Source organism: Ruditapes philippinarum, unplaced genomic scaffold (genome assembly GCF_026571515.1).
Source record: "Ruditapes philippinarum isolate M1 unplaced genomic scaffold, ASM2657151v2 ctg1484_1_1_1_1, whole genome shotgun sequence".
In the NCBI taxonomy this organism is placed as follows: domain Eukaryota; kingdom Metazoa; phylum Mollusca; class Bivalvia; order Venerida; family Veneridae; genus Ruditapes; species Ruditapes philippinarum.
The window spans coordinates 91,286-105,496 of record NW_026856993.1 but is presented as its reverse complement, the minus strand read 5'-3'; the positions used below and the strand labels follow the sequence as shown (position 1 = coordinate 105,496).

The 14,211-nt window shown below is 33.2% G+C and overlaps 1 protein-coding gene across 1 annotated transcript; it reads left to right on the top strand.

The window, feature by feature from the left end:
* The first annotated feature begins 9,282 nt into the window (after nt 1-9,282).
* Nucleotides 9,283-13,365, top strand: LOC132748413 (uncharacterized). Its single transcript, XM_060738022.1, has 5 exons — nt 9,283-9,529; nt 9,910-9,974; nt 10,569-10,661; nt 12,265-12,485; nt 13,115-13,365. Exons 1-5 carry the CDS (start codon nt 9,283-9,285, stop codon nt 13,317-13,319), a joined length of 831 nt encoding a protein of 276 aa, XP_060594005.1. The 3' UTR covers nt 13,320-13,365.
* Nucleotides 13,366-14,211: the final 846 nt, after the last annotated feature.

Here is a 14,211-nt window from a genome sequence, read left to right as displayed (position 1 = left end):
CAAGGGCAAACTATGTACCTCATTATCTATAAAAGGTATTTTTAAGCAGGGTCACATGACTTTCAGATCACTATCCAAAGACCCATAGTTATAGCATTACTTTTTTACAGAATAATGTCCCTTCGTAAATAAATGAAAGGTTTGATCACTGTATGACTTTTACATTAATTATATAAAATCTTGTCTCCACTGAATTCTATTTCCTATCTGTCATATTTTTTTCTTAGATTTGTTTTTGGTCGGGTTGCACAGGTGCAAAGTTGGGTTAAAGTATAGTGAATGCTGGGCGGTAGGCGGGTGGGGAAAAATTTTCGTAACAGTTTTCTCAGCAACTAATCACAGCCTCTTGATACTTGGCATACAGCATTGACATGTAATTTCATACTGTGGGATTGCATTTCGGGTCTGTTGCTCATATATCATCCACTTCCTGTTTACCGACTTTGTTAAATTTTTGACATTAATGGTCAATGGTACAGGTAGGTAATTTTCATAAAAGTTTTCTCAGCAACTACTTATCATAGATCTTATTATTTCATGGCTTACTAACTGAGTTAAATTTTTGACATTAATGCTCAGTGGTAAATTTTTACCGTAACATCACAGCCTCGTGATATTTTGTATACAAATGCAACCCGACCTTTTCTGTCTTTGACTCATTTTTGTTTCATATTTTGCATGATTATCTTTACAATGTTGTATATTTCTTTAAATATTTGTTCTATATGGTATATAGTACTAATCATATAGTACTAATTATCTAAACTGAAGTGCTTTACCTTTTATTGTTTTAATGTTTACATATGACAAATAATGTACTATAGTGAACATGGTCAGTATTGCCATGACAGGAGAGAAATTACATTATTTTGTTGGGGGTTTCTTTTTCTGGTTTTTATTCCCATTTTAACTCATTCTTTCCTTGGTCAAGTAAAAGCTGGCGAGTCACAACCGTATCACATTCATAATTTTATTGTTAATTGCACCTCAACATAAAATTAAAGATACTTTTATCTTACTTGTTATTAATAAATAGCATAATATTTATTTACATGAATTGAATTTCACAGAGGTTTTTTTGCCTTTTCCACCAAGTGTGTTCATTTATATGTATTGTTTTCTTTTACTTTTTTTTAAAACTCGATTGTCATGAAGGACTCCTAATTTCCTGTTAAAGATGAAATAGACAATACAGTTTTCAAATTATCCATTATGACTATAAAATAAGATGTATCTATTTCATTAAATGTTATATGAACAAATTGTGTTTTTTGTTTTTCTTTCTGATCAGAACCAACAATGATATTATTTATTTGATTTTTGACAAGTTTTTAGGCCCTATTTAAACAGTTGTTTGGAAATATTGCATTTATATAGGGCCATATAACCTGTCAGAAATATTTATAACAAATTTATGATACAACATGCATCTTTTTTTTTTTAATTTCTTCATAATATTGATTGCAGCCGTACATGTAAAACTTTATAATACTGCAAGTTTGTAACGTCACCTTTCATTGGATAATAGTGACATTTATATAGTTCTATTTAAACGACTGCTGTCAATTTATGAAAAAATCTTACTTTTTTCTCTAAAAGAGGAAGTTTGCAGCTATAAATATTCCTGACAGGTTATATGACAGTATATAAACATGTTGCAATATAAACAACAGTTTATATATGGTCATATACAACTGTAACCTGTCTAAAATGCGATGTTACAAATGTGCAGTATTACCAATCACTGTAACAGACTCTTGCCCTATATTTTGTCTGATAAAGTGTAACCATTCATATTACACGGAACATTCTTAAAATTCAGTTTGAATGTCTGTTTTGATGTGGACAATTTTTCTTGCTAGGGAATTTGGGTTTTTTCATGTGAGGAAACTATTCAGTTAGCTTACTTGTCATCAATGTTTCAATTACGTTACCCACTTGTGCCTGAAATGATGCACAGTGTTCTAATCCTCCACCAGTAAAGCTGGAAAATTGCTATATGACCTTTACACAATGTTGGTAAGACCTCAAGCACTTGAGAAAACTTTGTTCTGTAAAGATTGTGGAAAATTACTTGATGTATCCAGGTTTTATCATATACCCAAAATCTTGTTTGTTTCATTTTACGCCTTTTCCCAGCAGTATTTTAGTCATAGGCGGGTAGTTTCCTAACCACCATTCCTGGAGAGTTACACCAGTACTAGACTACCTTCCTCCGCGCTAAACTACCAAAGCATCTCCCGGGGATCAAACCCACGCCAGAGAGTTAACTGGTTTAGAAGTCATCGACTCTAACCCCTCGACCACCGAGGCGGTATATGTACCCAAAATAATGCATAATGTGTCTTCCTTCTTCCCCATAATAATCAAAGCCGTTTCATTCACTGTTACTTTCATACAAGAGAATAAACAACAAAAAACTTATTCTTTTCACTATTTTATTTGCAATTTAAACAAATCTATTGCCAAGAAAATAATACTAAAATTTTGCATCTTGGAAATATGGAATTTGCATTAAACAAATGGATTGAATAACAATGGCACAAGTCTTTCATAAAGAAAAACAACAACAATAAAAAGATAAAACTTATGTTTGCTTGACAGGAAATGTTAAATATAACATTTATCAACAAAGGCAATAATTTTATTACAATTTGGTTATTTTCATGATAATTCACTATAAAGACAACACATTCTAAACATTTCACCATAACAGATATATTCAGTAAATCACAATAAAAGCAATATTATCATTAAAATAATCATTAATGATCAAAATTCATATTAATTAACATATCAATGCTAATTCTATTAATAAATCACACTTAAAAGGCAATATTACTAACCATAATTAGGCAATAATTCACTATGACATGTATGAGTAATTCACCAAAAAGGCAATATCATTAATCAACATTAATGGCAAAATTCTTAATAATTACAGGTTATTCAACAATGAACAGTACAAAATAGTAAATCAAATGCAAGGTCTTATTAAGCTGTGTACAAATCCAAATATATTTCAATATCTTGTAGAGCAAGTTTGAATTAAACTTCACTATAAAATGCAACATTTTTAGTTATTCACCATAAATTTGAGGCAATATCATTATAATTCACCATGAAAGGCAGTATTCATTACATCTTCTATAAACAAGAGCTGTCCGTAAGACAGCGCGCTCGACTTTTTTAGTGCTTGCCTATAATACAAAACATTGACAGTTAAGGGCCATAATTCAAATAAAATCTTTGACAGAATTACCTTCTCCTGGACATGTTTGGGAATCATGATTGTAAACAAGTATTCCAACTTTCAAATTAATATCTCAAACAGTTCAGTCAAAAAGTGGACTGGTACTAAAAACTTAACCAAGATTCTAAGTCGATAAAAGGCCTTAATTTTTAAAACAAATCCTTGACAGAGTTACCTTCTCTTGCGTACAGATGGGGGTAATGATGTGAAATAGCATTAAAAGTTTCAAAGCAATATCTCAAAGGGTTAAGGCAATAAGTGGATTTTACCCATATTCAATGTATTTTCTAAGTCAAAAAGGGGCATAATTCTGTCAAAAACCTTGACAGAGTTATGTCCTCTTGTCTGTTGATGAAGGTCGTGATGGTAAACAAGTATGGTCAGTTTCAAAGCAATACCTCCAATGGTTTTGAAATAAAGTGAGGTGGTACAAAAAACTTAACCAAGATTCTAAGTCGATAAAAGGCCTTAATTTTTAAAACAAATCCTTGACAGAGTTACCTTCTCTTGCGTACAGATGGGGTAATGATGTGAAATAGCATTAAAAGTTTCAAAGCAATATCTCAAAGGGTTAAGGCAATAAGTGGATTTTACCCATATTCAATGTATTTCTAAGTCAAAAAGGGGCATAATTCTGTCAAAAACCTTGACAGAGTTATGTCCTCTTGTCTGTTGATGAAGGTCGTGATGGTAAACAAGTATGGTCAGTTTCAAAGCAATACCTCCAATGGTTTTGAAATAAAGTGAGGTGGTACAAAAAACTTAACCAAGCTCAATACACTTTCTAAGTCAAAAAAGGGCCATAATTCTGTCAAAAACCTTGACAGAGTTATGTACTCTTGTCTGTAGATGGAGGTTATGATGGTGAACAAGTATGGTAAGTTTCAAAGCCATACTTGTAATACTTCTGAAATAAAGTGGGGTGGTACGAAAAACTTAACCAAGGTGTGACGCCAACGCTAACGCTAACGCTGACGCCGACGCCGGGGCGAGTAGGATAGCTCCCTTTTCATAGAAAAGTCGAGCTAAAAAAGCATTACTCTTGGTTATGCACCAAAAAAGGCAATATAACTACTGCTATCAAAAGGTAAAATTCTTAGTAATTCACAGAAAAAAGGCAATATTACAATTGCTATAATAAGGCATTATTTTAATAATGCACAAAAAATGCAAATATCATTATAAATAACTACAAAAAGACCATGATGGCCCTGTAGTCGCTCACCTGGCTAAAGATTGCAATAGGGATGGGGCCCAGGGATAAAATTGAACAAATCTTTGTAGAGATCCACTAGAGAATGCTACATGCAAAATTTCAAAGCTGTAAGCCTAGTGATTCAATACATGTAGATAATCTAAATTTTTTTTTTATTTATTTTGTTATTGTAAAGTAATAAAGGGAAAAACATCAAAATTTTACAGAAAAGGTCTCATATAATGACCGTTCTAAGATTCTTGCTATTGTTAGCACTGTAGAAACAAATTTCGACTCCGTGTCACCCTCAGAGGACACTTTGGTGAATACTGTCAAGGCACAGACAAAGGTAACATCCAACCGTGACAGCACAAGGACATGAGGAGTGAAGGCAACTCTACTAAAAAGGACTGGGGATGAAAATGATGCCAAACAAGAGCTGTCCGTAAGACAGCGCGCTCGACTTTTTTATTGCTTGCCAATAAAAAAAGTTTTTGCAGTAAAAGGCAATACAAGAATCTCTGTATTTTTAAAGTGAACAATGGCCATGAGCATTAAGATATTTAGTGAAGAATTATTTTACTGAATTGTGTGATACCCTTGAACACTGCAGCAAAGTTTGAAATGTTTAAGTCAAAAGAGGGCTGGTAAGAAAGAAAAAAAAACTGAGTTGAGCCTTAAATAAATTTAATAGTATTAAACCCACTTTGAGAGAATAAGGTATTTTTACGTCACTCAGAACACCTTGGTAAATGACATAATAACATAATTTTTCAAGAAATCTATTTCAAGTACAAAAAGAGAAAAATAACTAGTTGTTTGATACCCTTGAATATTACAGCAATGTTTATATGACATAATTTATGGTAAAGTGAACAAGTGGATAGGAATGAATTTTTTTAGATTTTTTAAGTTTTTTAGTGCTTGCCTATAATACAAAACATTGACAGTTAAGGGCCATAATTCAAATAAAATATTTGACAGAATTACCTTCTCCTGGACATGTTTGGGAATCATGATTGTAAACAAGTATTCCAACTTTCAAATTAATATCTCAAACAGTTCAGTCAAAAAGTGGACTGGTACTAAAAACTTAACCAAGATTCTAAGTCGATAAAAGGCCTTAATTTTTAAAACAAATCCTTGACAGAGTTACCTTCTCTTGCGTACAGATGGGGGTAATGATGTGAAATAGCATTAAAAGTTTCAAAGCAATATCTCAAAGGGTTAAGGCAATAAGTGGATTTTACCCATATTCAATGTATTTTCTAAGTCAAAAAGGGGCATATTTCTGTCAAAAACCTTGACAGAGTTATGTCCTCTTGTCTGTTGATGAAGGTCGTGATGGTAAACAAGTATGGTCAGTTTCAAAGCAATACCTCCAATGGTTTTGAAATAAAGTGAGGTGGTACAAAAAACTTAACCAAGCTCAATACACTTTCTAAGTCAAAAAAGGGCCATAATTCTGTCAAAAACCTTGACAGAGTTATGTACTCTTGTCTGTAGATGGAGGTTATGATGGTGAACAAGTATGGTAAGTTTCAAAGCCATACTTGTAATACTTCTGAAATAAAGTGGGGTGGTACGAAAAACTTAACCAAGGTGTGACGCCAACGCCGACGCCGACGCCGACGCCGGGGCGAGTAGGATAGCTCCCCTTTTCATAGAAAAGTCGAGCTAAAAAGGAAATTAATAACAAGAGCTGTCCGTAAGACAGCGCGCTCGACTTTTTTATTGCTTGCCAATAAAAAAAGTTTTTGCAGTAAAAGGCAATACAAGAATCCCTGTATTTTTAAAGTGAACAATGGCCATGAGCATTAAGATATTTAGTGAAGAATTATTTTACTGAATTGAATATTACAGCAATGTTTATATGACATAATTTATGGTAAAGTGAACAAGTGGATAGGAATGAATTTTTTTAGATTTTTTAAGTTTTTTAGTGCTTGCCTATAATACAAAACATTGACAGTTAAGGGCCATAATTCAAATAAAATCTTTGACAGAATTACCTTCTCCTGGACATGTTTGGGAATCATGATTGTAAACAAGTATTCCAACTTTCAAATTAATATCTCAAACAGTTCAGTCAAAAAGTGGACTGGTACTAAAAACTTAACCAAGATTCTAAGTCGATAAAAGGCCTTAATTTTTAAAACAAATCCTTGACAGAGTTACCTTCTCTTGCGTACAGATGGGGGTAATGATGTGAAATAGCATTAAAAGTTTCAAAGCAATATCTCAAAGGGTTAAGGCAATAAGTGGATTTTACCCATATTCAATGTATTTTCTAAGTCAAAAAGGGGCATAATTCTGTCAAAAACCTTGACAGAGTTATGTCCTCTTGTCTGTTGATGAAGGTCGTGATGGTAAACAAGTATGGTCAGTTTCAAAGCAATACCTCCAATGGTTTTGAAATAAAGTGAGGTGGTACAAAAAACTTAACCAAGCTCAATACACTTTCTAAGTCAAAAAAGGGCCATAATTCTGTCAAAAACCTTGACAGAGTTATGTACTCTTGTCTGTAGATGGAGGTTATGATGGTGAACAAGTATGGTAAGTTTCAAAGCCATACTTGTAATACTTCTGAAATAAAGTGGGGTGGTACGAAAAACTTAACCAAGGTGTGACGCCAACGCCGACACCGGGGCGAGTAGGATAGCTCCCCTTTTCATAGAAAAGTCGAGCTAATGAAGAAAATCAATATCAGTCTGTCGGAATCACTTCCTCTGTACACAAAGAGGTAAGTTTTTTCTGAAGTTTAGATGTACTTGTAAGGGTATTTTGTTTCAAAAGATTTATAAGTATTTATAGTGCAAGATATGTTGTAATTTGTTAAATCCCACTTAAGTTGGGAAAAAAATGTTTTAATTTTTATATACTCAAAAGAATTTCGGGCATATAAAAATTTGGGCATTCTTGACAAGTCCAGTGGTTCGGTTGTTCCCTGAGATTGCCAGTCCCGTCCGTCCCAAGGTACATAAACATCCTTTTGTTTCAAAGGTTGAGGCAGTGATCGTGCCCAACCTGGCAAGGGAGGTAATCTCTGCCATCACCTCCCCTGTTTCTGCAGGAACAAGAAGTAAAAGCTGTAGGACTCGTTAGCCTGGTAGGCCCTGTAAGGCCGGTAGGCCCAGAAAGGCCGGTAGGCCCCACCACGTTTCTGCAGAAGATCCGAGAGAACCTGTATAACCCGTTCAGTAATCCAGGTTAATCCCTATCAGAATAATTATATTTTCAAAAGTCCGCAGCACTAGACTTGACAGGTGTATATTATATTATTTTGCTAAAATTTTTTTTTTGCTCATCAACTGGAAAAAATTTCTAAAATACAAAGTTTACTTAACATGTTACTGCAATTAGTAGGTTATGCCGGAAAGGCACATGGTAAAGACAGAGAACCACCATCTAGTGGGGAGGAGGTCAACAGATTAGAGAACAGGGATGTCATCTCAGCTGAACCTATGCTCTGTGATAGCCAAGTGGCATTCTCTACTAGTCCATTGGCTCGGTTGTTCCATGTGGCTGCCAGTCCCGTCAGTCCCAAGGTACATGAACATCCTTTTGTTTCAGAGGTTAAGGCAATGCTTGTGCCCAACCTGGCAAGGGAGGTAATCCCTGCTGTCACCTCACCTGTTTCTGCACGAACAAGAAGTAAAAGCTGTAGATTAGGGAGAAATATGGAAAAGAAAATAATATGGAAAAGAAAATATTTGAGTATTTCAGTAAAATTCATTGGAAGTATTCTTTTAATGTTGTAAATATTTGAATGATGTCAAGTTTGAGTGTAATAACTTTTAATATGTTTGTGTGTTTGCGAATAAATGAATAAATGGAAAATAAATAAGTAGAACTAGAAGTAGAAACTGTATTCTTATGTGTTTATTTCGGGCCTGCTGAATGTTATTTTCATGCAGGACTCTGTTAGCCAGACTTACCTCTTCAATGTTACCTAAGGAGAAGAGACTAAGTTTGGTTACGCTGGTTGCAGCGCGGTGGGATATGGACTTTAACACACTTCTGGAGAATTAAACGTCAAAACATGGAATTTAATAAAGTGACATCTTTTAAAGAGATTTATGAAAGGAGTCCTCCTCCAAAGAAACTACAAAGTAACTTTGTTCGGGCAAATCCAAAACTAAGTATTTTCTAAAACCTATTCAGTCTAGAGGTTATAAAGTGCACCAAAATCTTCCATTTGTGTTTGGTTCAGAAAAATGAGATTAATAAAGTTATGTCAATAATTGAAAGTGATGAGTTTATAAAAAGAAAAGTGCTGGGTTTTTTTTGTGTTGCTCCTGTTATTTTCAAATTCAGTAGAATATATATGGATATAGAAAAGGTGAAAGTGTTTACAAAAAAGAAATGGAATAAGAAATTTAAGAATGCTTCCTTCGGCTAATTCAGAAAATGGCAGAATTAATTAATGATACAGAAAAAAATTTATTGCAAATCATGGTGGAATTACACAATTACATACAACACTTTCAGCTTGAATTTCAGAATTTTTTTGAGCATTGTTCGTATACAACTTAATCAGAGGAACAACGCAATTACAGATTTGAAGAAGGAAATTAATCAGAAGACTGATTTAGATCTGCTAGTTCGCAAAGTCACTCCATATAATATGAAATCATCAGAATAATTCATTCAGTTTCTTTTTTAAATAAATGTGTTTTATATAAATGCTAAACAGTTAGATGAAGTGTGTTATCATAGTGTGCATGAGATGTATGCATCATTTCTTAAAGTGCAGTGAAAGAAGTTTTTTTTTATCGCCAAGTATTTAGGTTTAGATATATTGAATTGGTTATATAATCAATAAAGCATCAAGATGCCCCCTAAGTGTGTTTCAGAAAATCAGGAAGGGTCGCCTAATCCTCAAGATGATGAAAGTGTTGAGGATGACCTCCGTTGTCAGATTTTGGATTTAAAACGGAAATTAACAATTTCCGAGGAAACAAGGGAGAGAACTCTTCAGGAATCTATAAGGGAACGGAATATGGTGATTGACCTTTCTCAAGAGCAAATTGATAGAATAAGTTCACAAAGGAGAAAAGGGCATGATATACCGATGCCACGTCAAGTTCAGTTCGATGGAAAATCTTCAGCCTTCATAAAATGACATATCCTATATAAATTAGGGTGTACAACTACCGTCTGAAAAGCGTGCTGTAGTCAGCTTTATTTTAAAGTACAATTTAATGTCATTAAAATCAAAAATGTATATTTTATCCATTATAACTAAAAATCTAAATGTTGTTTACATGATGTCAGCCTCTCTTAACCATACTATATAAAAGGTATGAAAGAAAAGAAAGGAACATAGAAATCTGTCAAAAATGTCTTGCTCAGGTAAATTAGTCTATTATTTTAATAATGTTAATTTCAAAGAGTGAATTGTGAAAATAAACCAATACCCTATATTTTATAATTATTATAATTTATATTAATATTTCAGGAAAATTGCTAAACTGTACCAGAAAAGTGGAAGAAGGGAGAAGAACAAATAAAGATCTCAACCAGGTAAGCCTTACAATCTATTGGATTCCACAGTTGGTGACCTTGTACCAGATACCGTATATTCTGCATTTAACAAAAATATTGTGTTTTTTAGATTCATATTTAATGTTTCTATTTCTTATATCTACGGGACAAGGACAACGTGTTATTGAAAATATTAAAGTATATGTAAAACTGTCAAATAACAGACTTTTCTCTGTAGAAAAAAAGATTTTAAAAAAATGCAATTAAAAATACCTTTAAAAACGATACAAAATAAATTACGCATATGCCGATGAAACCGACTTCAAACCAGAATCATATGGTATAAGTCGTGAATTATAGAATTATACAATTAATATTTGTATAATTTTAACAAGAAATCATATTAACAAAATTAAAGCCACATAGTTTTCATATTGCTTCACAATACGCTGATGCTTGCCAAATGAATGGACTGTGTACCTGGATTCTTTGTAAAATTATAACTAATAAATCAAATTAATAACTTAATAGTGTATTAGTGATGAAACTTGATTGATCTTTCATTTTCAAATTAAGAGTTGTATGATTAGGAAAAGATATTGTATCAAGCATATGTTGTTGTTGTTTTTTCAGGCATCTCAAAAGAAGCAGAATATGGTCATCATGAAATGGTCTAGAGACATTATAAATCATTTCTGGTTCTCCTGTCAAAAGGCTGAGAGCAGTGTCTATTCTAGGACGCGCGATTGCGCGATTCATGCTAGTATTTCACAGATCGCGTACAATTCAAAATCATGTGCGTGAAAATCGCGCATCTATAAAATCGTTAAACTTCCATCCTGCATTATATTTGGTAGTTTTGTTTACATTTACACCGGAAACCGAAGGGAAGTAACTGTAAGCTAATTATAATAATTTAGTACCGTATGGTACGGGTTATGTGAGTTGACAGAAATTAACGGAATGTTCCGTACCGACCGGAACTAGTGTGCTAGGTCTGACAGTTATGCGCCATTTTAGTGTAGTAAATAATCAAGAAAAATGAGGCAATTCTTAGCTTGGCTACTATCTAGACGTGAAAGATAGGTCTATTGTTTGTTTTGTCAATCCCTTAATAATCAATTGCGACAGTTCTATAATGATTTGTTTTCGTAAAAAATTAAGGGGGGGACAACTTCTGCTGCCTTAGTTTTAATTATTTTGTCGGTTGAACGCCTCAGTTTAAACTTAATGCAGATGATTTAACATTGGCAGTTTATATTCACGAATTCGAAAACCTAGCTTGAAACGCCGTTTTCCGGTACTTTCTGTACATATACTAAGCTCTGGGGAATTCACCTAATGCAGTGTAATAGCGAACTCAATGTTTTCGGCCTTTTTTTAAATTGAACTGAAATAAAACAGTTATTTCTTTATAAGAAAATAATTAAATATCATTGTATGAATAATTCCATACAAAAAATGAAGTAAATACACAAGTTTATGCAGAAAATAACCTTATTAAATATTATGGAAGATTCCACTACGTCTGTTCGAATTTTATTGATTTTCATTATAAATAATTTATTTTTTTGAATAATTTGCAATACGAATATCGATAATTTTAAAAAAACATCATTTTTTTCACCTTAAACGGTTAAATCATGATAGGAAAATAGACAAATCTCGTAACTGTGTTATGTACTTCATTTTGGTGTAATTCCCTAGAGGTAAAACGGTAAAGTACCGGAAAATTGTGTTTAGCTAGGTTTTCGAAAAGGTCACCCCATGATTTTGAAAATCGCCCCCTTTTTTGAAATAGAGGGGGGAAAATCACCCCTAATTTTGAAATCCTAGAATAGACACTGTGAGAGTTATTCAGAGTTTCTGGTATGTACATATAAAACTTTTTGTGGAAGGCAGGATTTTTTTCCATAACAATAACCACACTAATTACTTAAATATACCTGTCCTGTCTGGACAAAATCATTACCATTTTTAGCCAAATAAAGATTACAAATATGTATTGGCTAAATAGGGAACAGTGCAGACCATAATCAGGTGGCACAGATGAGGTTACATTTCTTGGTCTGCACTTGTCACATGGGTATATTCAATGGCTGAAAGCATACTAGAGTTAAGATGTTTGCTTTGATGAATTCTGTATCAATATTTGTATGGCAACGATTTATTAGGAACACTTGCATATATTGATTGTGTGTGTGTGTGTGTGTGTGTGCGTGCATGCGTGCAAGTTGATTTCTGTATAAAGTAGACTGTTATATCCGTCTTACTGTGTATCATTACAGACATAAAAATTCTCTGTTTTCATTTGGTGCTTGTATTTTAGGGCCTTTGGAGAAGTGTTCTTCACCATATTACCAACAAACATGAATGGATAATTCCCCACCGAAGATTGTACCAATGCCTTCATGATCCTCTGGGAGAAGATGAATCAAGAAGCAAACCATGGCTTCATCCTGAAAAAGACAGTCATGTTCTCAAAAAACTGGCTAACATTGTTTTGGACAAGAGACTATTGAAAAATGTGGAGCACTTCTTAAATTTCAGGTATTTGTTGATGAATGTTTTTGATATTTCCATATACAAATAGTCCTGGAGGTAAATAAAAGACATAGTGGTCAATAGTTGATGTATTCAATTTTTAGCATTAAGTTATATATGTTAACTTATTGTAGAATTGAAAATTATATTATGTCATAGTTTTCTTTTATCCCAGCAGACTAACATTTTGGAAAATGAATAGTCATTATATAAGTGGACTAGTGTCAACACAATTATAATATTTTGGTACCTTGTAAGGAAACATGATTTTTTATTGTAAAAGTTTTTTGATCTTTTAAATCAATTTTGGTGACAACAGTTCCCAATAATTACGCCGGTTGAAATAATAATGTGTGTAGGTACCTCTATCCTCCAAGAAGGAAAATACCAGGAAACTTAACCATTCTACAAATGGGGACCTGATAAGTAGTTTATACCATCCCAGCAAATGTATAAATACAAAATACTAGCTTAATGTATCTAGTGTTAGTACTCAATGGTATTTCTATGGATTTGATTAGAACTTGGTTTTCCAGTATTATTTTTGTTTATTTAATAACTTTGCATTTTCTGATCTTTCTATTTCACCAAACATAAGTCAAACAAATGTGAACCAGAAAAAAATGTTTTTTCAGGAGCACTGCAGAACTAGAGGGGTTCCATCAACACATACTGATGTACTGTGCTAAACGTTTTGCATATACACCACCCGTATACAGGGCAAGGAACCTGCTGGCTGCACTGGACCACAACAAAAATGCAAACAGGGGTGAAATGAAAACAAGGATGAATCTACAAGGTATATTTAATATTCAACAATTTTCATGTCGGCTTTTTTGAAGAAATAAATTTGAGTTATTTCAACAGTCATCTCATCCTTTGCTGTTGCAGTTATTATGAAATTATTGGTGATTTTTTTTTTATATGATGGATTGTCTTCATACTAGGAAACGAGACAAAATATCTTTTAGTAAACTAGATTGTACTTGACCTTGACATTCAAGGACAAATGTTTGCTTGATTTTTATTATAATTGGCTAAAATTTTGTTATTTATGAATGAAATGTATTCACACTTTTTATAACAGGTACCACAGGACTTACAACAAGTCAGGAAGGTGGTCAGTTTATGCCTGCAAAGAACCAAAATCCTTCGATTACATTCAGGAAGTCCTTGTGAAGGCATTAATGAACAGACTAAATGACACCAAGGAAATGTATAGGAAGGTGACTTTGGACCCAACAGATGTCCAGCTAATAAGCAAGACAATGGCACCTGTTGAACCGCCATCCACACAACAGCTGGTTCAAGAAAAGAAATCCCGCTATTATAAGTGTCTGTATGGCACTGTTATGGGAAAGCTTATTAAAAAATGCAATTAAAAATACCTTCAAAACGATACAAAATAAATTACGCATATGCCGATGAAACCGACTTCAAACCAGAATCATATAGTATTAGTCGTGCTCTTTTATGTTTGTTAAAGGTCTGGCATATAATAAATGTAATCTTTGATCAAAGATCCACAGAATTTAAAAGTTTGTTTATAGATTTAGTTGATGTGGATACAAGCTGGACCGGTCTCACAGAGTTTAACCGTTACACCAAAACTGTACAAATTAACATAAACTATAAACAAGATTGCATTTGTGAAAAAGTGAATTTCAAGGAGTGAATTGAAAAAAGAAGGCAATACCCTATATTTCACAATTACCATGAAAAGTCCAAAAAG

What these genes read in the sequence shown, in the direction of transcription:
- LOC132748413 (XM_060738022.1), top strand. Translation starts at nt 9,283, where the DNA reads ATGCCCCCTAAGTGTGTTTCAGAAAATCAGGAAGGGTCGCCTAATCCT. An exon ending in CAAATAAAGATCTCAACCAG is followed by an intron (nt 9,975 to 10,568) that starts GTAAGCCTTACA and finishes TTGTTTTTTCAG; the next exon opens with GCATCTCAAAAGAAGCAGAA. An exon ending in GTCAAAAGGCTGAGAGCAGT is followed by an intron (nt 10,662 to 12,264) that starts GTCTATTCTAGG and finishes CTTGTATTTTAG; the next exon opens with GGCCTTTGGAGAAGTGTTCT.